This window comes from Caloenas nicobarica, chromosome 3 (assembly GCF_036013445.1).
Source record: "Caloenas nicobarica isolate bCalNic1 chromosome 3, bCalNic1.hap1, whole genome shotgun sequence".
NCBI lineage: Eukaryota > Metazoa > Chordata > Aves > Columbiformes > Columbidae > Caloenas > Caloenas nicobarica.
The window spans coordinates 38909424-38935063 of NC_088247.1; the positions used below are offsets into that span (position 1 = coordinate 38909424).

The 25640-nt window shown below is 37.6% G+C and overlaps 1 protein-coding gene across 1 annotated transcript in view; it reads right to left on the reverse strand.

Moving 5' to 3' along the window:
• Nucleotides 1-25640, reverse strand: part of RNGTT (RNA guanylyltransferase and 5'-phosphatase) — a 181805-nt gene that overhangs the window by 91139 nt on the left and 65026 nt on the right. Inside the window, exon 11 of the mRNA XM_065630920.1 lies at nt 19238-19402. Within this exon, the coding sequence (XP_065486992.1) occupies nt 19238-19402 (165 nt within the window). The remainder of the gene's footprint in view (nt 1-19237; nt 19403-25640) is intronic.

Below are 25640 nucleotides of genomic sequence, written 5' to 3' on the forward strand. Positions count from 1 at the left end.
TGCAGAACAAGAGGAAAATAAGTCTTTTTTTCATAAAGAAATATTTCACTTAGAAGACGGCACATCAAAGCAGATTATACACTGGTACTGCAATCATTTGCTAGTAAACTGCTTATTTATGGTTTAACATTGGAGCTGGGGAAATGTCAACATAGACATTTAGAAATAGAATCGAAAGCTTCAGCAAATGAGCAGTTTTTACAAAGGGCACTCAAGGCTGAAACAAGTTTCAGGGAGGCAAACCCTTACAGTTCTATTCAAGGAAAATGCCTTAATCCAAAAAGAAATTCTGAGAAACCAAGATGATTCTATATACTGAAAGATGAAGAAAAAACAGTTGTGATATAGGGCACCATAGTAATTTGCGGTCAAATTAAAAGAAGAACAACAAAAAAAAACCACACCAAAAAACCCACGAAACCCAAACAACAACAAACAAAACCCCCAAACAATGACAACGAATCAAACAGACAAATAAAAACCCACACAACTCGCTACTTTTTAACATGCAAGTAGCACTTACTTGAGATTGAAAGAAACTATGTACTGAAAAATATTACAGGGCATTATTCAAACTAACTAAACAAACTAATGAAACCAGCCAGTCGACAGTTATGAGAATTGATGATACACTTCCATGTTAAATTATGACCTGCCTAAGGAAAAGCAAATAACCAGTGAGAACTACAATTGACAAGCAATAGCAAAATTTAGGAGAATTACCAAAAGGTCTCTTTATTAATTTTAATTTATGTTTTACTGTAGAGACTAAGAACGTGTCCTGAAGTTGTAGGTGCTTTTAGTAACATTTGAAAAACTTTGACATATAAGTAACCACACTGTCATAAAACATAGCAAATACAGAACTCAGCAAATCAGTTAGTTTTAAAAGCAATATTTTGGCCCAGACTGTTAACTTCAGATCATTTGCTTTGTATACTCCAACTGAACTCAATGACCCATAGACTAAATTATTCAAACAAGTATCAAACTCTGCCCTCAGTAAAGGGCAAAAGTATGAAAGGAGTTGAGAATTAACATTTGTATCTCCCTATGGGCTGTACGACTCAAAGCAACGCACTTAAAATGCATCAAAAGGCTGATGGCCAAATATTTTAAACAATAATAATATAGCATGGTATTTCATTTAAACCTGCAGTTGTTTGCACAGAATTGATAATTTTGCTATAAAAAACCCTAGCTTTTTTCCTTATCCACATAGTCATGGGCATATTTGTCCAATGCAATTGAAAAACACACTATACAAGTACTCTCAAGTGCTAAAATACATTAAGAATATTTGATTCTCAGTGAGAAATCATCCAGGAAGCACTGTTTTTCAGTACAGAAAGCTCGTAGTTGGAATGTGAAGTTGTAGCCTGCATTTACCTATTATCATTTGGAAATGTAGACCTGAGGCTCATGATCCTCTATCAGACATCTTTCCAAAGTAAGAAAAAAAATAATTCAAAGTTCATTGTTAAACTTTGCTCCAGCAGAGAAGTGAGTACATTGGAAAACATTTAAACAAATGTTTAAAAGTTTAAAAAAAAATTTCTACACAAGCTAAGCCTTCTGCAGATCACTTGCAAGGTTACTGTATGGTTCCAAAACTGACAAGCCAGTGGGAAATCTGTAACAAGAACACACTTGATATTTACAAAAACACATGGGAAAGATTTCATTAAATTCAAGTACCAAAAGAGTTTATCAGAATACAAAAAACCACACCTTTAAAAATAAAAGACAAACTTCAAATTAGTTGAGACTGCACTTTTATCCATTTCTAGCTATCTTATTGAAAGGCACTAACCAAACTGGCAAACAAAAGCCAATCATCTCTGCTTCTGGTTATCTGAAGTTCTTAAAGGAATTTGAGGAAATGGCTATTTCAGTGTTGGAGCTTATATAAACTGCAGTATTTACTCTTTCTCACAATGAAACTTAAGAATATAGAAACGACTGTGTAATTTGGAGCACTATTACAGCTTCATAAAGGGGGGAAAAATGTAAATTGAAAATTTACTGTTTCAAAAAACATTCTGGTGTTCTTTTTCATTCACTGCTCCACCAGAACAATAAAATGCAATGGTATCCCTCTTAGCAACTTGGCATCCAGTTTCAGATTTGAACTCATTCTCGTGTTGGAGGTCCACACTATTCTTATTAAGACATCTCTTCCCAAATGCCAATTAGATATCAAAGACAGAAGGATCTTAAGACCAGAAGAAGACTCAACAGATAACTAAACCTCTGCTTTTGCTATCAGTTACTCTCCTTCCATTCTCATCAGGTCAATAACAAGTATTTCAGTGATAACACTCTATAAGGGAATTTTTATCAGAAATGATTAGCAAAGGGGTGAGCCAGGGGCAGGAAGTGTCAAGGGCGGAACAGAAATTTTCTGAGCTTCTCATACACACATTCTTCAGAATTAAACTGTTTAGAGGTTGTCTGGCAACAGCGGAATATAGACCTACTGAATGCTGCAGAAAGTTTAGAATGACAAGAAAATGAACAGAAGAGGAATGGTTGTCTTACAAGCAAATATTTTTGACACTAAAAATATAGTTGATATAAGGTTTTTAGGTTTATGAACTTAAAATGCAGATATCATGGTTCGTCTTTCAAAAAGCGATGTTCACATTTTCCATACATGTTAAAATTTCTAATTAACTTGAACACTACGGTCTTTTTTAATTGGCACCATGATAAATGGCACACCTGCTTGACTGGGATGACTGCCAGGGATGAGATAAAATGCAATGCATCTCAATGACATTTTATAAAAGATGGGTAAATGATGCATGCAAGCCACTTCTTCCAGCATGCTACTCCTTGTGGCCTCGTGGCATCTATTTCCACCTGTGAAACCCTTTGTTCACTTCTTGCAGGTTCCTGCTTCCCTGTGAACATTGCAATAAACCACACAGTCATACCACAGTTTGTTATTTAAAACTTTTCCCTTCTTACTTTAAAAATAAATCGAATTAACAATTATGGCTACATTTGATAATGTTCCTCTAACGGAAAGAATGGTGCAATCGCACGGAATGAGTGGAGCTGTACGGCGAGTAACAGGATCGCTCCTTGCTCTTTCACCGCCGAGCTGAGGAGCAGCCGTTTGTCACCAGAAGCCGCACAAATAACCTGCTGAAGCTGATTTTGCTCAAACACTGAACCAGTCAGCAGCTCTGGAGAGGATAATTGAAAAATCAGGCTTTGGAGATCTCGCTGTACTTATCAATAAAGAAAGCACTTGGCTCCTCCAGCAGGAAGAAGAGAAAATTTCAGTGCATACGGATTCCACATAATGCCGCTGCAATTTTATTAACGTTTCTGAAATTCTGAGGCAAGCCACACGATCCTGACAAGTTTTCAGATGTCACTTTATTCATAAAATAACTAAGTGCAGTAGGTGCAACTGTGCCTTCTCCTTACAAAAAATATCTCAGGGAAACACAATATGCTGTGAGAGTTACATAGATTCCAAAACATAATAATGTCTCTGCAAAGTCATATTGACCCTCTACAAAATAATTTGGCCAACATCCTTTCACAATACTCTTATCAATCTGTTATGTCAAAATACGCAAATATTCCTTACCCTTTTGTCCACATTTCAGATTCAAAACTGATATTGCCTGTTAGCCTACTGAAATATGTAGATATTAAAAAAAGAAAACAAACAAAACACCACAAACACCTGCTTAACAAAACTATTTTTCTTAAAAATCAGAATTGAAATCTGGATCTCCCTTCTTATGGGTAGAAGAAAAATATGCTGAGAATAATCTACTATATAATATCTTCAGAAATCCTTGTTTTAAATGACATCAGAAATCCTACAGAATGACTTCCATATTAAGTTCAGTTAAATTAAAATAATGCAAAAATAGTCTGTCTCAGATTCATCCCAGCTATCACATCTCCCAAAATAAACCAACCAGTAACAGGCAATGATGGAGCCATCAACCAAACTATTCAGATGTAAACTCATTCTTTCAAACATTACATTTTGAAAAGAAGGCCACCTGGAAAAGAATTAAACATGCCATTGGTGGGGTATAAGCTTCATTCCGATGATACACAGGCTACTCTGCAATGCTTGAAAATATTATCAAATGCAGCTTAATGTCAGGGGAGGGAAGCTGGTCCCTCTAAGCTACGGTTATAATCTCTGCTCCTTCCTTCTCCCCAGAATCTTTCCAGTTTCCCCTGTCCTGCAGCAGCTTTTTTTTTTTTTTGGTTTGTTTTATTTCTAAAAGCAGAGATGGTACCAAGAATTAAACAGCCTCAAAGCAAAAAAGCATCAAACAGCATGTGAGTAACTAAGGGAGGGAGGGAAGTCTCATATATTATTTAAAACGAAAATTGAAAATCTCAAACTTTCCGCAAATAAAAGTTGGCTAATTCACATTTTAAGATAAATAAAGGCCAAAATAAAGTGTGACGAGAAGTTTTAATTTTAGTTCGTTGACTGAAATTACTACAAAATACATAGTAAAACTTTCAAAACAGTCTTTAGTCGCTCTGGGGAATACATGGCTTTGGGAATTAAAGGGAGCACACACCTTCTGAAAAATGGAAAAAAGAAAGGAAAAAAAGAATCAAACTGAATCCACTCACACTTTTATCTTTTTCACACTTGGGATACTGTTCACCTCACCAAGCCTTAGCATTTGAAGTAAACCAGCTGACCCAAACAAATCTAGTGTAAATTAACAGTTTGGCAGGAGATGGGAGAGGATCAGACACCCCTCTGGCAGTTCCCTGCCCCAGACCAGACACAGCCTGGATCACCAGCTCAGACTGACTTTCAGACGGCTGTGAGGATTAAACCCTCTCCTCTCTCACATATTTAAGTTCCTCTTCAAGAATTACGCCCAAGTGCCAAGTAATTTTTTTGAAAACTGTGCAGTTTCAGGTTATAGCATGCTGCGATGGAGAGCCAAAATCTTTGTTAAATTGTTCCAATCAAGTATTGCACGCACAATTAAAAAACTGACCACAGAATCACAGAATGTCAGGGATTGGAAGGGACCTCGAAAGATCATCTAGTCCAATGCCCCCGCGGGAGCGGGAACACCCAGATGAGGTTACACAGGAAGGCGGATGCCTATTTCTTAGCAATTCCTTTCTTCCTTCAACTTTTCTTCCTTGTTCCTTGTTAGACACTGACCAAGACATCTCTCAGAGGTTTTTTTGGCAAAGAATCAAGCTTCATATTTCAAACATTTCACAAAGAAGCAGATGTAACTCTTCAAATATTTTGCTAATGTCTCCTCTAAACTCACAGTTACCATTTTTTTTCGTCAACTGAAACCATCCCAGCTAGACTAGATAGAATATTCCAGAAGGGTCACAGCAGCAAGAAAAAAAGCACTCCCTGTTCTCCTGCACAGGAGCCTCCTTTCAAGGAGACCCCTGGATCCATGAGCACTTGCCAAAGCATCTCACCAGCTGATGGTTCATTGCAACCGGCTGCTTGACTCAAACTGGCTCCTTCCAAGCAACTGTGAAGGTCCTGAAACCACAGCCCACGGTCTCGGGAGCATCACTTAACGCGTGACCACACGAGTAAATATTTCTGCTTGCGCCCTGTGATTCCAACGGCTGTAACTAGCATTTCGACATTAACATTTATTTCCCTCACAAAAACACAGGTAATTCGTCCCTCATTTATACAATTACATGTTTTCCTCCAAACCACCTGTAAAAACGTTGAAGTGTAGTTTTTCGATTATTTAACATGACCCAGGTTCCTTTGCACTATCCTCATTTCATAATCAAAATATGATATGCTACCTGATGTCAAATAAATGATGTAAAACCAGTATCAGCTGAAGCATATCTTTACAGTAAGGTAAAGTCCAATTCTATAACGCATCCTCAGTTATTCATTGTATTTGGCTATACTTATCTTAAAGATATTGATTTTTTGTTTGCTGGGAAACCAGCAACAAAAATGCAAGAAAGGAAATGCAGTACGATAACTGAGAGCACGGTCAGAAAACCACTGCTTATACTAAATATTCTTAAGCCAATCTACTAAAAAAAATCATGAAGTTACACAATATTTCCTGGCCCATGCTAATGGTCTAAAATATGCATAAAGGAAGAGTAGGATCAAAAACTGCAGAAAATAAATTAAAAACAACCCTGTAAAAAGTAATTATTTAAAGAAGTTTTATATGCTCATTAAGAACCAACACGTATTGAAGAATAACGGCTACATTTTCAGTAAATTGGTGAAATTACCTACTTCGCCCTAACTGCATAACGAACACAAAGCATAAACTTCTCACTTGCTCATTACTTACAAAGAAATTTCATGCTCTTGGGCTGTAAAATCCAATTCAAACTGGATTAAAATCCTTCAAAAAAATTCATGCTTAAAGCTCAAACCCTAGCTTTCATGCAGCCATCCACTCAAGATGCTAATTCAAGAAAGTACTTGATGTCAACCAATAACTTAGTACTAAACAAGAAGGGTAAAAGTAAACTCCAAAGGTTCATCTGTTTAGCAAAATCACCACTATTTTGATCTGTGTAATCTGTGGCAACAGCTGAATCACACCATGATGAAAATTATACCAAATGACCACATAAAGACACATGGGAATTTTCTCAGTTGGTAAAATTTAAAAATATATAGTTTTTTTAAAATACTATTTTATGGAAAGCCTTTCCGTTTGTTAATTTACTAGAAGCTCTGAAATCAATCATACTGAAAGACTAAAAATAACCTCTTTGCCAAGTTAATCATACAGAACGTTTTGGCTCAAAAGACATTAAAAACACCTAATTACTGCAATGAATTTGTTCCCTATAAGAATGAAAGCAGATAATGGCAGCAATGTGAGACTGATGCTCACTAATATGATCAAGAGACTAATTATTATCCATGAATCATTTGTAGCATTCTAAACTTGATTAATGTCAGGTCAAGTTTAACATGTGATAGGTTTTATTAGTAATGCTCAGCTATCCCACTGCTTGTCAGTTTAAGCGAGCGCCATCTGTTAGGTGTGGGAATCGCCAACAGCCACAACAAAAGCACAGTGGATACAACTGGTCACTGAAGTACGTTTTAAGAATTCTGTAAGAGAGCTATTCGAATAATTTTAAACACGCTAGACCAGAATTCAGCACAAAAAGACCTACTAAAGACAGGAAATTTGCAGCACAAAGAGCGAGCATGCAAGGGAAGCTTTTCTTATTTTAAAGCTCAACCAAAGGAGTGTTTATTACGACTGGGTTGAGCTCCACAGATTGACCAGTCTCTAGTAAGAAAAATTCTCTTGCAAGAGGAAGACACACAGTTTCTTCTCTATACTCCTTCATCATCTTTAGCAGGCATTCCTGTACAGAACACGCTGCTTTACCCATTAAAGCATCACTCATGATATTCAAATACATATGGCTGTAACTAATGGCTCATGTAGCCAGAAGACAATGAACCTGAAACTCATATTCCACAACAAAATGTTTATTGACAGTCTCCCACTTGTTCTAATTACAGATAATGAAAAGAAGAAATCTTTTTTGTGGGTGGCCAGCTTTACTGGGGTCACCTCTCCCATGTATGACACATCCACAGCTCTCGCAGCAGGTTGGGAACTCACCTGCTCTCAGAAGAGCTCACCTGGGCATCTGCCCTGACCCTCCCTGAGCTCTGCACTAATAATAGCAGAGGCAGCAAGGCTGAAGTAATGTGAAGAGGCAACGGAACAGGTGCCTGCACAGAGAGGAAGGGAGGTGACCTAATTCTACTTGGGTTTGCTCTGACACCTGTGTGCTCTTCTCTGCTCTAGAACTAGTTGGAAACTCAGCAGGAGCACTGAAAGAAACATCTATTTACCTCACAGCTACCACAGCTACAACAGCCCTCTCAGATGTATTATAAATATGTTCTCATTTGACGGCTCTTGTGCATTCTAAGTGGATGAAGCTGAAAGACTGCGGATTCAGGCTGCCAACAGCGTAACTTGTGGTCTGTACCTCAGCTCCAAGTGTTCTGTTTTCGGGCTAAGAGCACGATGTGCAGGGCTGCCAGAGTCCTTGATGTCTTGATGTAAAAGCCAAGTGTTGTGAAGACGTGCTGCTAGCAGGCCATAGACCATAAATAACATCGTAATTCAAAGAACCATAACTACTGTACAGTTTCTGCCTCAACCATTTGCCCATATAATTCCATGGCTGATGACTGACAAGAACACAAACTACTAGTGCCTGGGCATTAACATTCTGACTAATGACACAAATCTTCATTGACTGTCTCTTCTAGAAGAGCAAGTCTGCAGAAAAGCCTTTACTGGAGTCTATGCATTCTTTCCAGATGTGGCTTAACCTGTCGGGCAGCTGAACACCACACACAGCTGTTCCCTCCCGCCCTGTCCCCGGTGGGATGGGGGAGAGAATCAGAAGAAAAGGTAAACCTCGTGGGTTAAGATAAAGACTGGTTTATAGAACAGAAAGTGAAATAATAACAACAACAACAAAATATATAAAACAAGTGGTGTGCAATAGAAATTCCTGTTTACACTCATGTTGATGGGGAACGAGCAATACTCACAAGCAATTAAGCCGAAGAGACTCATCCCTTATACCTGCCACCTGCTTCGTGTCATGATTGAGGCACCTCCAAAAACACCTTATTCCACACACTGGACTCCCAGAGCTTTCCCAGCTCCTACTAGGACTGCTGCCAGTTTCACAAGGGAGTGTTATAGTCTGCTTTTTTCACAAAGGACTTAAAGCAAGAGAAATCATATATATCACCTTCTGAAACCTGCTTCTTAAATCTTTTCTGATACACTTCTAAAAGATTTAAAGAAAAGCCATTTCCAGATATATGATTAGCTGGAAGTTACTGTAGCCTGTGATGGGATGTAACCTCCGATATTGAGAAGCTGGAAGAACCACACTAGCTTGATTTCATTACTGAGCCACAAGGGAAAGAATGCCACAGTGAACAACAATAAAATACATTGCAGAGGTAGTGGGGAATAAAGTTGGATGGTTCTACTTTTGTTTTAATCTCTTTTTGGTTTTGCAGCTAATTCATTAACTGCACTCTTTAAAGATGCTACTACCACTAGCACTATGCCATGTTCTCTAATTATTTGGTTAGAGACATTTTAGAAAAATCTCAAGCACGCTGCAGTAAGAGCCCTGCTGAGCTATCACCAGTTTGCTGGTTCTGAGTGAACAACTCCAAAGGGCATGTACCTAATATATTCAAAACAATACCCAAGAATAACACAAGCGCTCTGTGTTTTAATGCTTAATTTGACAGCGCATCTGCATTTTTGAATTCAAAATAAGCATTAGGCATTTCTCACTGTCAATCTCTTCTCAAAACCACAATTGAGAAATTGACATCAATTAACTATGATGTTTTCAAATGCTTCTTTCAAATCAGAGAAATAGGCTGCTTCAAGAAACTTTAATTGACTTTTGTGATAGCTTCAAAATGGGAGAAACATGGATTCCTCGAGGCTGTGAGGGAATGCCACTGCCAAACACCAATAATATTTCAAATTTATTTTACCTGATGAAGAAACAGAACATTGTAAGTCATAGCTTGGCTGTTTAATTTACTGTGCTCTGGTCAGTTCTCTATTTCGACCTGGAAGATACCTTCAGTTTTTTCCTTTAGGGACTGGGAATTTGTCCACATCACTTTCCCCATGTTCTCCTACCTGGCAGAGCACACCTGCCTGAGACTGGAGTCCTGCTGGAGGACGTTTAATAGGTGCCACTAGCAAATCCTTTAATCTATTTACAAATTATCTACCATCTGTGACATTCCTGAATGGATGGCAGATACTCAGTGAAGTCTGTTACCCCATGTCCTCGACTGAGAAAGGATCTCCTGCTAATGTTTAGAAGCTCCTTAATACTCTGGGTTTGATCAAATACAACATCCAAAAGTTCTTCTGATGTCAAAAGGAAAAAATTGACTTGGAGTTGAGTGCACTGGGGCAAAGTACATTTTAATTTTTTGTCTAAACGACCTTCCAATGTTACAAACTTGATAGGGTTTATCTGTTACACAGCCCCTGTGTAAACTGCTACGACATAATCCTGTCTCTGGCTGTTTAACAAGGACAGGCCTGTTTTAATTAAACCAGATAATTAAGGATCATGTTTTATTAAGCATTTCCACTAAGACTCATCAACAAAGACAAATTTGTATATACAATAATTCAATTAGACCTAAAATGGATATTAAAGAATATGAAGTCTTCATACATTTACTTTTACAATGCCTGATTCAAAGTGGGCTAATGTATTCCACTGGGCACCAATGCAGTGATTTTAACACAAAAATTGAGATTTAACATTATATTCTGGATGTTGAGAAACATCTGATTCTTCTGCTCTGCAATGGCACTTGAGGGCCTTATTTGCTACAAAGTTGAAATTAAAACTTGCCACTGTAAGCCCATAACAGTAAAATGCTAAGATTTTAATATTTCTTGGTTTTAAAGAAAAAGATTAATTCTGTACAGTGTTGGTTTGTTGTGTTTTGGTTTTTGGTTTTTTTTTTGCAAAACTGGGTACATCACAATAAAAGAAAGAGCTAGCAGGGATGTCCTAGAATCTTGTAACACAATAAATAGTTTCAAATTTCACCGCCACGTTTACAATTTTCTTTGTGCTTTTATTCATTTTATCCAAATTAAGCACATGTCTCTTGACCATCATTCCAATAGGAGAAGGCTGATGGCTTCCCTGCAGAGCTGTATTGCCAGGAGGCAGTTTGGGAAGTGACAGGCTGTGAAGTGAAACAACGGACAATATTAAACAGTTGCCCCTCAATTAATGAGTGGAGTGACCCACTTAGTCACCACAGCTGAGTCCTCTAATTCAGAAGATATCAAACATGCCCATTCAATTGCCCATACTGGGATACCAACTGGTCATTATGTTCAAGCAGATTTGCATTTGCTTGGTTTTGTAACACACCACAAAAATGAAAGTAGAAATCATTGTTCGAGACATTTTTTCCTACCTCAAAAGATCTATTATTTCAAATGCACAAAATACAGAAGAAATAATTTACAAAAATGTTTGAGTATTCAACCTAATGTTAAAATGTTAAAAGCTAAACTGAATATATACTGTTCGGATGTTTAAACTTAGAACGTGCAGCAAGTATAATGCTTCGCCCATATGCCTTTATTTTTCCACTAGTTTCATTGTTTTATTTCCCCCACTATAGTTTGGCAAGTCAGAATTTAATTATATATTATACATCTGAATTATTCCACAGTAATTTAATCTGTACCACTAGCAATATCTAACATGGGCCACTAGTTATGAAAATAATTCTTCATGGAAATATCCGAGACTGTTTGTTTTAACTTTGGTAGATCATTTTCAGAAAAATGTGAAATGTAACTAATGCATGAATAATTTCTTAAACCAAAAGCAAAAAACTATTTCCCCTTTTCCCTAACCCAAATTATATTGTGCTGAAATATTATCCTTGACCTTCAACATCACAAACAATAATAATCAAAAGTAAGTAGCCAAAACCCTCTTTTGTTAACTCTAGGAAATGAACACAGATCCTTGCTCTTGAACGGGTCTCCTCGAGTGACTCCATCAGATCAAGGAGGCTGAGAAGTTAGCCATAGCTGAGTCTCTTTTTGCCCAGCATGAGGGAAAATCTTTGGTGTAAACCAAATCCAAACAAATAACTGCATCTTCCCTACCCCACAGAAAGCAAACGAACACCCAGAGGCAGCTGGACACCCCAGCAGCCCTGGCCTAGAATATCCCTGCTACCCTCATCCTCCCACGGCCAGAAATTAAGTTTCCCGAACAGCATCCACATCATTCCAGTGCTGTAGCTGGTTGCATGAAATAGCTCCAGTTCAAGCATGGAATTTTAAGTTGTAGTAACCTACATTCAGCCCAGAAGCCACAGTTTGGTATCTGTTTCATAGGACAATTTGACAAAGCTTCAATTTTGTTTGCTTGGCTGTCCTTACCTTGAAAATTCACATGGTAAAATCATTTTGAAAAATCAGGCTGACGTTCTACATACTGGGATACAGGACAGCTGCCAAGTGAAGATTTCAAATTCTAATAGAAGCAGAAGGTAACATCTTCCCAGCTTCTTATGCACTACTTGTTTACTAGGTTCCTCAGGTCAACCATTATTCGCGTTTACAGGAAGAAAAGCACTCCAAAAATTTGAGTGAAGACAACCACCAGCACAAAAGCATCTAAGGGTGGAATAATCTCATCCTGCTTTTACAACATTTGACTTTCCATTTTTGGGGAGATGGAACAGGACAAAGTGGGGAAGAAATATAAGAAGAAATAAAAGCAAACAGAAACAAAATGGTAGAGGGGAGATGGGATAGAAGATAATTAAAAGGAGACAAGATAATAAACAGGCAAAAAATCTGAAACAGCACAGATGGAGTGAGGACTACAGGGTAGGCCAGACACCGAAGAATGACTGCCAGCTCCAGGTCAGGAAATGCAGGATTGAAAGGTGAGCCGACTAAGCTACTCCTTAAGGCAAAGCAAATGAAAACAAAAATAAAAACAGAAGGAATAAATCTTTTTGGCATTAAAAACCCTCCAGATGGTAACATTCCCCCTCCATCGAGATCCAGAATTCAAAATCTCCAATAAACAGACAAAGATTATTTGACACTTCTGCTGCTGCCATCGCTGCCATTGAATTCTTTTGTCCTCTGTCCCATGACTGCAAACCTTCTCCACATTTTTGTTTGTAGGCTCCTTCAGCAACATAATACAGGGCTTTGCGGTCATTTATGGTTAGTTTTTGGTTAATAGCTCTCTTGGCAGACAAGGATGAGCTATGTCCACATATTCTGCCTTTTATCAAGATTCATTTTTTCAGGCCATGCAAATACTAGCTTACAGCTGCCTGCAATATATTTCACATCAGCATCAGCAACTCATGTACTTAGACAATCTCCTTCATCAGAGGTCCACAGCCACTTAATTTTCCAAAGCAAACCACCTCAACAGTAGCTATACATTTATTGGTACAAACTTGAAAACATTCCACCTTTCCTAAATACAACAAAATCAGTTTCACAGATTTGACTGAAAACTTCGAAGAAGATCCTAGACCATTTAATCTTCCAGCAGAGATTACTCACCTTCATTCTAATTCCTCTAGGACAAGCTGTCATTTTAAAACCAGATAATAGTCTAAGAACTGACAAGTCATTGACATACAGCTTGCTAACATTTGAAAAAGGTTGTTCATTTGACCTGTATCATTGTTTAACCTTTAGCCCTATTGTTGAATTGAGAGTGATGGGCACAATTCTCCATGGGACCACGGACTGCACAGAAAGGAGCTTTTTTTCTATTCCTGCTAGACAGCATTTTCACTAGACAACAGATTTGAGTGATGACATCTGGGCTGGGACAGTCCACACAAAAAAGCCTTGCAAAAGAACTGCAGGTTGGTTTACGTAATGAAAGCCAAGACTTACATAACTTCCAAGAGTTTAATTATTTCTGTGTACCTGTACTTCTCATTTAATATAAAGAAGATAAATCCTTGCTGAAAATCCTAAAATATTTGTATAAATATTTTTTATATTGGAGCTGAGGCTCCAAAGCTAAGAATATCCAGCATATAAAGCATTAACCTCACTGGTCTTTAATACTTTAGCATCAAGGAAGCCTAAAATCCAGCTTCCTCCATGGGCCGCTGCTGTCCTTACGTGATGGACAGGAGAGCTGGCAAATCTGACCATGTCATCTCCTGGAATTCTGATGCACACTAATAAATGAAAAGAAAACAAGCCATGCAACAAAAGTGATCTCATGCAAGTGTAATGACAAACAGCAAAGATTCAACATTGCTCAAAAATATCTTTTGAAAATAACTTGCAAGTTACATTAAAAGGCAAAATAGCTCACAGAGTACCTGTGTTCCCAGCTAGCACTAGAAGATTAAGCTATATCTAACGATTCTTTAATCATAGAGGCAGACAAACGCAGTGATGCTGCTTTCTCCATCAATCAAGTTCAAAAATGTAGCATTTATAGAGATTCTGAGAATGTAGAACCTGTCCAGAGGTTACTGTCCCTTTCTTTTCTTCCTGTTACCACCAAAACTCAGTCATACAAAAACCAAAAGTCCATCGAAACATCTTAAAGTAACATTCAAGACAATATTATAAAGATATAACACTGTAAAGATATAGCCCTTATTTCCAAAATCCAGTATCAACAACAAATGTAAAGGCACAACTATAATGCTGCCATACTTTATAACTGCACTTCAAAATTGCACTTCGTTTAACAATAAATTGATTTTCAGATTAGGGGAAAAAAGCAACCAGCGCTCTAATTTTGGTATTGAAGTCCCAAATCCATTACTCTAAGAACAGTTTCATTACGGAACATATTACATAACACAGTACAGGGTTTACTGCAGTTTCAAGTAATTACCTCTGCATTTTCACTGAAAATAACAAAACCTATGTGGACAACATTCATTTTTCCTGGTACAATTAAAAGTTTTAGACGCTTATTCTGCTATTAAATATTAGCACTGAGACTCTTGGCCTTTTTGAGTAATCTTCCTACAGTCCCCAGAAGCTAACACACATTTACTGATACATGCTACTGTTATTAATACTAAGAAAAATGGTCAACAAAGTCTTTCAATTTGGAACACTATATCTTAACTCAGGTCATAGAAAGGATGGAGGGAGGCTGTGAAGGGAGAGGTCTACAATATTTACTTTTGTGAGGTTCAAGCTGCGTCCTGGGAAGATATTTCAAAAATCGAAGTTTCTCAGAACAAAAATAAGATGTGATGTGTGGTTCCGGCTGTGGTAATTCAGAAGTACACTTGATTTTTCTTGACCCTAAGCAAAACCCAGCTGTGCTTAAAAAAAACAACCTACAAGACATAATGCTGCTGACACAATCTACTGCTTACACCTGTTACTCCAGGTACCCTTTAGCAGCAGCAATCCAATATAAATACTCCCTGCTTCTCTTCAGGCTCTGGAAGGAGCTCAAGGCACATCTGTCTCCAAAACAACTTCTCAAATGGAGCAGTTAATAACCTGGGATTTTTGCAAGACTGAAGGCAGGACTACCGAATGCACAGACATACTGCACAGCAAGGAAGTCCAACCTATCCTTCTTTTAAATGTCCTTTGGCTTGTCACTCGAAGTGCACAATCACAAAGCATCAGCTCGCTCAGAAACTAAATTCAGAGTCCCAGATAAGCTCCAACCACAAGACCCCTTTCCCAGCACAGCGCCTGACACACAAACTTCAGAAACAGTGAAGCGCCTGCTGAAACTGTGCAAAAAACCCTCCAAGCCATTATCATTATCTTGCAGTTGCCTGCGATGAAGATGCTACTAAAAGAGATTATACTTGTTGCCTGAATTTTGATGAAACGCATTCTGACCAGCAGTATGGGTTTTCTACTTTTTCAGTCTTGAATATGCTGGTGCCAGAGACCCACTTTACCTGTGCCCAAAGACTCTTGATCTTTCTTTGAGAGAACAAGCCTTGGAGATGACTTGAGAAGCTACAACTTTTGGCAGTGAAGGACAAGAGCTGGAGGCAGAGAAGAAACTTACACGTAAGAAAACACACACTTTTCCTGAGATCACTCAAAGGTGTTAATCCTTAAGGGCATCTAGTCAAGAAAGGAAGGATCCTGTTAAGCCCTTTCTAAAGATGAAAGGATCCCACTGATCTTGGGGAAGATGAAGACAAATGGCCAATTAAACATAAGGAAAAGCTCTACCTAAGCATGTCCCATTTGTCAGCCCTTCGGTGTTCATTCAGCTGCCATCACTTCTAGAGAGGGACAGAGAGATCTGTGGAGTCAATCTGAATACGAGCAGGCTTGAAGCCAGAGGAATTCCTGGTCTCCCTACAACCCTTGTTGTGCTGCACGCGGGGCTGGTAAAACCCCGTCAAGACATTTGTCATCGGTGCAAAACAAACCCAGCTTGCTCTTCAGCTATACAAATCAGGTATTCGTTGCTATTTTTGTTACTATAGTCATAGAGATGTCTGAATAAACACAGGAAAAAGATCTTTTGGGCAAACAATACTATTTTTAAATAGTCCTCCTTCAGGATAGGGCAGTGCTTCAAAACAATAGTTTATTCTGACCATACATACTGAAAAATTATTTTCACGAAGTTGTGATGAAGATGTAACCCTGTTTCATTATCCTAAGGAAGTGTTACAGGAATCATATTCATCAAGTTCGCAGGAAATAATTAAATAAAGAATGTACTTCTGAGGTCAGTAAGAGCAACAATAATTCTTAGTCTAAATATTATTCTTTTGAGAATATATTTTTATGAATACTATTCTTTTGAGTAGATACAGATTTGAAATATATTTTGAATCTATGATGATTTCCCTTAAACGTATTGCCTCCGATAAAGCTCCACATTAATACTGGTAGTACTATTTAAAACTCCCTACAGCTACCACGGTGCATACAAACAATTCTTAAATATTGACATAAAACTTCTTACTTATGGAAAACAGTGATCATATTTAAAGCATCATTAGAAGTTTTCCATTATAACAGTGGTATAATTAACATGTTTCACTAGATGACCGTCACTTTCAATCAGGACATAGATTGTTTAGAACCTAAAACACGCATTATATAAGAACAAAATGTAAAAACCTATGGTTATTTCAAACCAAAAAAACACCACCAACAACAACAAAACAGTAAAAGGGAACAAAACACATGCACACACACACACACAAAACCCCACAACAACAACAAACACACACCAAACCCAAATACACCAATAAATTAAAAAACATATAGACACTCTTATCTCAAAGATGTTTTTAAGGTGATGATAATACATTAGGGTGAGAATTTGTTGACTGAACTGCATTTACAACATAATAACCTCTAATGCAGGTTGCAATGTCCTTAAAGTTTTACCTGGTAATGCAGAATTACTGGTATCTTCAAATAATATTTTTAAAAGCTTGAGGTAAGTAACGAAACCCAAAGAGATTGCCATGCTTCATACTTTCAGATGTCTTGCTCTATCAAACTGCATAAGTCACCACTGTGTCTGCTCAAAGGGTATCCATTGCTCATAAAAAAGCAGCAAAACTCAGAGGAAAAGGAACATTCAAGAGAAATAAAGTGCACTGTATAACTGTAAGGCAAACCAGCCATTGACTTTAACTCACTTTAACTGGGGGTGAAGTTAACTGACAAAAAGAGAACTAGTTTAAAAAATAATCTTTCAAAATATACAGTTTGATAAAACCCAGGACATTACTCTTACTTGCTTCATTTTCCTACAAATTTGATCTAATACATGCACAGAGTAGGTAAATCATACGTGTTTTAAATTATTAAAACAAGAGAAGAATAGCACTGGCTATTCACTCTGCACTGCCAGTTACTCTACTGCCGCATACAGGAATATTCTTCACAAAAATGAAAGAAAATTGGCCAGAAAACTGCTTTATTCCGTAATTCACAAGTTAATCAAACCTGTTGGCAAAGACCAGGACAAAATAAACAAAAATACTGTCTAAGCATTTGTGTCAAAAGCAATTATAGGTCCATTATGAAACAAACTCTAGCCATGTATATTTTTTTTTTCCCCTCACCAACACATTTGATGCTTTACTGCTGGGTAATAAGACAGTCAATGTCTTAAAGAGTTTATGCTCAGAGCCTTGAGAAAGGCCAGTAAAACATATCATTTCATTGCTGACTTTAAAAAGTGCCACAGTCAGAATTGTTAAAATCCAAGACATTGGAAAGCACAATGACAATTCAGAGCTCTCCATTTAGACAACAAAGAAAGCCATTGAGCATAATTTTAATTTCCTAGGTTTTGAGAAGCAGAGCATCATTTCAATATTCATGTGCCGGCAATTTGATTTAACTAGCATGAGATTCATTTACAGATCTGTTTTACCTATAAATTTTTCTACAAATGCCTCCAACCATGTTCTTCCTGTGTTTTTTAAACCAGGTTAAATAACCTGCAACTTCAGAACACTTCAAGAAACTATAAGCCTATGTAAGAAAACAATTCTTAAGATGTGTTCCTTTTGTTCTAGGTTGTTTTAATTTCAAGCTCAAAATTATGTGTCCTAGACAAACAGCCTTTTTCCCCCATTAAAAACTTACTTCAAATTTACGAAGTTGATCTTAATTAGACAATCCAAAAATGCAACAACACAAATACAGAAAAGTGATCAGAACATTTATAGGGCTTTAACCACACAAGCCTCTCATAGTTCATGATTTGAACTTTTTGAAGACAGCTAACCTCTACCAGGCTTTTGCAAAAATCCAGCTTATGCCTTGTCTCTTTATTTACTTCTCAGCCACTCTTGGTTAGCCAAAATACCACTACTATTCCTCTTGGGGCAAGATTCATTACCTGCTACAGGCTCAAGGAAATGACAAAAGCAAATGGAAGGCGACAATTTGATGTTCATTGCTCCACATTGATGAGATATGGGACTACTTTTAACAGCCGCGCTGAGAAAAAAGGGTTCCTCTAGAAGAAAGTATTATCCAGTAGCCATTTAACTCACAGAAGAGAATAAAAGTATTTTACAGAATATGTTTATAGATTTTACAGGATATGTCTATAGCAAAGTGCGCAATGAAAGACAGGAGCTCATAGGTGTATTTGCAAGTCATATGTATTACTTCAGAAGACCTAAGGCAGCATTTTAATCAGTAAAATGTGGAGACATTAACTAGAATGGGCTCTCAGTAATCATTGCTGAACATTAGGTAGGAGTTCAAGCACAACTCATGATTCTCATACTATAGCCAAATGGGGACAGGAAGTAAAAAGAACATTACATCCTTACCTACGAAGGAGGGTAGTGTAAGCAAGAGAGCTCTGACATTCCCTTGTGCTCAGAGACATTTCAGACCTAAAGCTATTAACGCCTGTGTCATGAGTCAACATCACAAAACTAAAGAATTAGGTTTTGCCCAAGTGCAGGTTTTAAATATGGCAAAGCAGTAATTCAGAACGAAGAGGTAGCCGAAGACCACTTTTCAGAGTATCCCAAGCTGCCGCTCACCCCTCAAGCACCGCTGAGCACGCGGTTAGCAGAGGAACTCACTGGAAGCTAAAAAAGCCGAGGGAAAGCCCACATCCAACACCACTTTGCTGCTTTCGGCACCACAATATAAACAACTGAAATCAAGTTTACCTTTCTTGAAGCGTAGATATCGAAAAATGGTTTGTTTCGAACACTGAATGGTTCCTGTGCTTTGTCGATAAGACCATTTTTCATCTTTTCATGTCGTGGAAATATAATCTCTTTCTCTATACATGCAAGTCGAACATTAAAATCGCAGTCTCCGACAGGCTGCCCCTGCCAAGTTACAGAAATCAGTATTAAAACCAAATGCTTACCAAATTTTTTGAACAGTCTAAGTTTTCCTTACACAGTATTTAGAATCATACTGATATATAATAATATTATCAAATCACTGCACGTTTTTGCAAAACTTGATTTTCAAGCATTTGTCTCAGGCTGTAAGAAGTTTAATCGAACCAAAGTTCATTGAAAGATAAAATCCTATAATACGTGATCAAGCCTATATGAGTTAAATACCTAAATACCTTTAAAGTTAAGCAAAATAATTTAAATATTCCCTAATTATAGCTTTGGATATAGCAGCTATGTACTTTTTCACATAGTTTTACTCTGAACTCATTTAGCCCATTTTGTTCATAATACTTTTAATGACAACACAACAATGCGATTTACACAGTTAAGCAAACTCATTGCTTTAAACATACTATATTGATGCCATGAGAGAAGCACTAAATACGTAAACGTTCGCTTTTCTGTCATTCAAAAGAGACAAATACAGCTGCAGTTGGAAAATGTGCCAGCAAACAGTGGGTACCAAAACCTACAAGATACATAATGGCCCAGTCACAGAAAGGTAGTAGAAGCGCTTCTCTAAGTCTCAGTAGTGCACTCTAAACTTTCAAGATCTGAAATCAAACAGCAGCTTCACATTGCTCTTTGCACATTTGGTGCATTGCAGCAGACCAGTGTGAGCGTTCAAAATGCACATTTGTCAGATTAATAATTGCTCCTAATGAAGTTTATTATATTTTGAGCGTTAGTGAGGAGAACACACTGTGGATATCACTAAAAGAAAATAAGCAACTGGCAACTCATAAATTCTCAAGTTGCTTTAAATTAGATATGCCACTTTCATAAAAATAAGGCACAAATTTCATAGATTTGCATTGTTACAAGCATGATACAGCACTGGAAGTTATTTACATGAGATCATCCCCCATTTTGACACCCTGTTTACACAAAAAATAATTTCCAAAGACCTTCCCTTTCACAGTCCGCAGAGAATAAGCTGACAGAGCTCTGGCTTCAAAACCAGAATTTTTCAAAAGTTGAAAGCAATGAGGACAGGGAACTGGGAAGACATGAGACTCAAATCATCAAGGCAGTGGTAAATGAGCAGGAGAACCAGTAGCCAGATATTTCCTGTACTAAACATGGCAAGAAGATAAACGGAAAGAGAATCTGAAAGGAAAAATTCCCTGTTCTAACATGCATCAAAGAGAATCAGAATGGGTCAATCTGAAAGTATGCAAAGGAAAAAAAAGGGCAAAATGACATTCTGATGAGGCACAGAAAGGTAGAAGTTAGAAGGGGTAGTATCTGAACAGATATCTTAGGGGGAAAACGGAATGCCAATTTTAGACCAACAGGAGTTTAATCAAGTTCTTTCCAAACTCATCCCAGCTTTCACCAGAATCTTCTGCATTTTGTGCTCCCAAAGGGGCATTAAGTTCTCTTACATTTCTTTCCCAGCATTAGATCCTTACTAGATCTCTACCAGAAGTCCTCAATTCTTCACTGCAACAGCTTTAAGAAGGATGCATTGCTCCCATACCACATGTAACTCACAACCACTTTCTTTCAGGACTGGGGTTCAGTCTATAGGAGGAGCAGCAGCACAGTCACCATCACTTGGGGGGAAACACGTCCGGAACAAAGACAGTCACAACACAGGTGACATGTTTCCTAATCTCTGGTCACTGACACATGCTTGGGAAGAAGAAGAAAGCTTATCTGGCTGTTAACTTTGCCTTCAGCGTTGCCTTGCTTTCACACGTGAAGGTGTTATTAGTAAGGAGCCATTCAAATGAATGGAAAACGAAAGTATGGAAAAATCCAAGGAGTGGAAAAGTGGCTCACTCTTTATTCACTTGTCGCAGAACATGGCTGCAAGATCTACGGATTTTCAAGTGCTACAGGCAAAATTCTGTAGAATCATTCTTTCTTTCTTCCCCAATATACAGCATACTTGAGAACCCATCTATACAGTGATTGAGCTTGCCTTGGTTTGTATATCTAATTAAAACACATCTTCACATCTTGACCTCTGTAACAACTGACTGAAGAATTCTTTCCTGGGAAGTGTGCACACATATTTTTTATTATTTCAAAGAACACCATGAACTGTTCTCCGGGTACGTTTCCGCAAGGTCTAGTGCACATGCTCACTTCCCTGCAGTAACGTTTCCACTCGGCCACATTTTATGACTAGGTCTGAAAGAGCAAATGAACTAATTAATGTTTCAAATACGTGAGGTTCCAACAAGCCATAAAGTTATTCAAAGAGCTTCTTTACAATGATTCATTCAAAAGTGCTTTTGCATACTGACTTAAATTTATTTCAATCCCTTAATAGTTGAATTAAAAGCTGAGACGACTTCACATGCACCATAAACCAGCTGAATCACTTTCTTTTCCTTTAAATAAACCTTTCGCTTCTCCCATCTACTTGGAACTAATTATTTCCTGCAGCTCTGCCAATCACATATTTTTATTTCAAAGCTTGTTAAGCAGAAGGGTGTATTACCACTAGGTTCCCTCATATAAAGGTCAGAGTTAGGTTGACATATGATTATATGAGATGGTAAAACACAGATAATGCTGCTGAACAACTTCTTCAGCCAAGTAAACTAAGAAGTTAAAGAGTATTTCATTCCCACACAAGCACAGGACAATAGCAATAAGAAAATTAATATAACATTGAATTTAAATCAAGGACACACTGAATAAAAGCAATATTTGAGGAGGAGGGCTTCTTCGTTATTAGACACTTGCCATAATTACAAAAAATGTTGCTAATATACAATGTATTTATCCCAGACAGATCCAAAACCTCCAAGTGGTAAAATCCCAGCTTTTAGCAACTAAGTAGGAGGGTAATGTAGGCTGCAATAAATAATTTTTACAGACCTTGACAAAAAGAGGAAGAGATTATTTAGTATATAAAGCACACATTTAAAAGTTGTCCAAAACCAAAACATTGATGCATGTATTATCTAAACCCAGCCAAACACTAGGACGTTTTAGGCAATAATATCTATTATTAATTTAAGCATTCGGATATTTGAGATTTTATTTCGGTATGTAAGATATACTTCTCAGGCAAGTAATGAGGGTCACCACTGCCTAATAGCACAGTTAGTGGAGTGCATTACATGGTAACTCCTGTTCCAGACATTTTTAACCTAAAATAAGCTTGTTAGCAAAGGGTACAACAAAATTAACAAGTAGCATGTGTCTCCTTATCTATGCTAGAAAGTTACACTTCCCCCTCACTGTAACTAAAATGTATCCTAAAGCAAAACATCCTTTGGACGAGCCTCAAGAGAGGAGTCATCTGTTGAATCAACACCTCTTCCTCAGGCAGCTGAATTCTCTTCACCTGTTAAAACTTTGTGCATTGCACTAAGAGGTCACAGCGTAAAATGGCCTTGCAATAGATGTTACACTTGAAAATACTGGTTTGATTTTAAACATAATCCTCCATGCATCATTAAAATGTGAAATGAGATTTCTACTGAGCTTTGAAATCGACCCAGGATCAAGCATTTCTAAATTTAAACTTAGATTATTTCAAATTAACTTTTCAACAGAATCCGTAAACAATAAGCCACATAAGAACCTAGTGTACCACATAAATACATACACGTTTAAAAAATACTAAAAACCAGGATCTGCAGCTCATTTAATACCCACTGCCTTGAGAGGGTGGGCGAAGGCAATATATTTGCTGAAAGAAGCTTAAAAAAACCCCAAACAAACAAAAAAAACCCAAAACAACATTCACAGAATCACAGAATGTTAGTGGAACCTCCTGTGTTCCAGTTTGTACCCATTGCCCCTTGTCTTATCATTGGTTGTCACTGAAGAAGAGCCTGGCTCCATCCTCGTGACGCCCACCCTTTAACATATTTATAAACATTGATGAGGTCACCCCTCAGTCTCCTCTTCTCCAAACTAAAGAGCCCCAGCTCCCTCAGCCTTTCGTCATAAGGGAGATGCTCCACTCCCTTCATCATCTTCGTGGCCCTGCGCTGGACTCTCTCCAGCAGTTCCCTGTCCTTCTTGAACTGAGGGGCCCAGAACTGGACACAATATTCCAGATGAGGTCTCACCAGGGCAGAGCAGAGGGGCAGGAGAACCTCTCTCAACCTACTGACCACCCCTCTTCTAATCCACCCCAGGATGCCATTGGCCTTCTTGGCCACAAGGGCCCAGTGCTGGCTCATGGTCATCCTGCTGTCCACCAGGTGCTGCCAAATCCCATATAAGTACTTTCTCTTAGAATTTAATATTTCTCCGGCTTTTTCCCAATGCAGCTGTAGTAAAAAGAAAAATAACACCCGGGCCTGCGCACACAGCCGACAACTAGCTTAGTTTGGGATAAACTGAGAATATTTGTTCTTCTCGCCCAGGAGATACGGGTCTGAAGCCCACCTGCCAGCCTAGTGCGCTCCATTTGCTTCCCCTAAGCAGCACCTTCGACATGAATAATTCAGCGCATATGCGCACATACGCTCCACGCACGTCTTCACTTATTGAGCCATAGCAGAACATATGTCACAACTGTCTTAGCTTTAATGATTTTGAGAGGAGAATAAAGAATAAGCTCAGGCTGATATTCTACCCTGTGTTTAACATTATTATTGACAAGTCAAGGCACCCACAGCTGACATCTGCATTTCCAAAGAAAGCCCATTATTAGTTCTCCCATCTTCTGAAGACCATGCAGTTTAATATTTTGTATCTTATATTAATCATCTGGCATGAATTTCTGCTGACCGTGGTTTTATAGCTGCTCCTATTTTTTGATACACATAGCTTTATGTAAAAACAATCTAAAGGTGCTGTTTCATTCTCCAAATAAGATTATTACAATATTCAATCATCTAAAAGGTCTTTTTCATTTCTGATGAACTTTTATTCTTGGAACAGGATTAGAAGTATTAGAGAAATGAAAAATTTTGGAGAATTATGACTATAAGTTTTTCATTTCTAAAAAGCAAAAGGCAAGACAGCCATCAAAATCTGAAAATGCATTTTAAAATTTGTTTTTTCTAACTTTTATCACTCAAATATTCAAAACAGATATGGTAATGGCAAAGAATCTAGCAGCTTCAAAATGGTTTCTAAAACTTACCTTGGCATCAACGAGGTACAGCACATAAAATACTGTTTCAATTGTAACAATTCACCCAACGTGCTGCAGGAACATAATTACTATTTATATGTTGTCAGCTTATACAATGGAATATCACTTTGATTTACCACAGAACAAAAATGGTTTGGGGAATCAGACTTATTAAAAAGATTGCCTAAGACATATATTAAATTACTTGTATTTCTTTAAAAAAAAAATCACTGAAAATGAATTCAAATATGTATGAATCAACAAAAGAAATAAGTTTGTAGCCCATCCATAAACATCAAAGCCTAACAGAACATACAAATATAGCTCCACATTTTTTTTATTAGCAAACATAACTCTAACGAAACAGCAGGACTGTCAAAACTGTGACTAAACAGATATGATCAAAAGAGAAAAAGTAGATTGTATGAGAAACGTTGGTTCCTTTCCTCACTCTTCTCCTCCTTGGATTGCTCAAAACAGAATACAAATTCAAGATAAAAACCGTAAAACCTTATAACTACAAGTGGATGAGAAGTTTGCTTCACCAGTGTAAAGGTAATACATATAAGGCAGAACATTCACGATCAGTCGAAGTGACCGAATAACAATTCTCACCATGAATGTTGTGTAATAAAGAGGCGGACTTCTGGAAAGGGGCACCTGCCGTGGATGGACACCTAAGCCCTCTCTTTTGAAAACAAAGCTCCACTTAGGCACCAAAAGCTTAGTAGCTGCTATTTTGGGAGCAGAGACAACTCGGTCCAACTCATTGTTTGATTGCATGTACAGTGGCTTCATTTAGGATCTTTATAATCCTTATAAATCCATCTGAGCCTTCAAAAACAGAACTCAATAAGGGGATTTTACTGGGATGAAAATGATTAAAACAAAAAGGAATTATGTTCTGTCTAGACTGACTGCCTCCCTTCAAGTAATCTGAGGAGTACATGAACTTCCCATTTTAATTACAGAAGTAAAAGTAATAATTCTAATAACCCATAACTATAAAATAGATTTGTCATCGTCATTGGATATTTACACACAAAAAGACTGCATGTGGTTCTCCCAGGGGAATATATTTAAATAATTTAAATTTTAAAA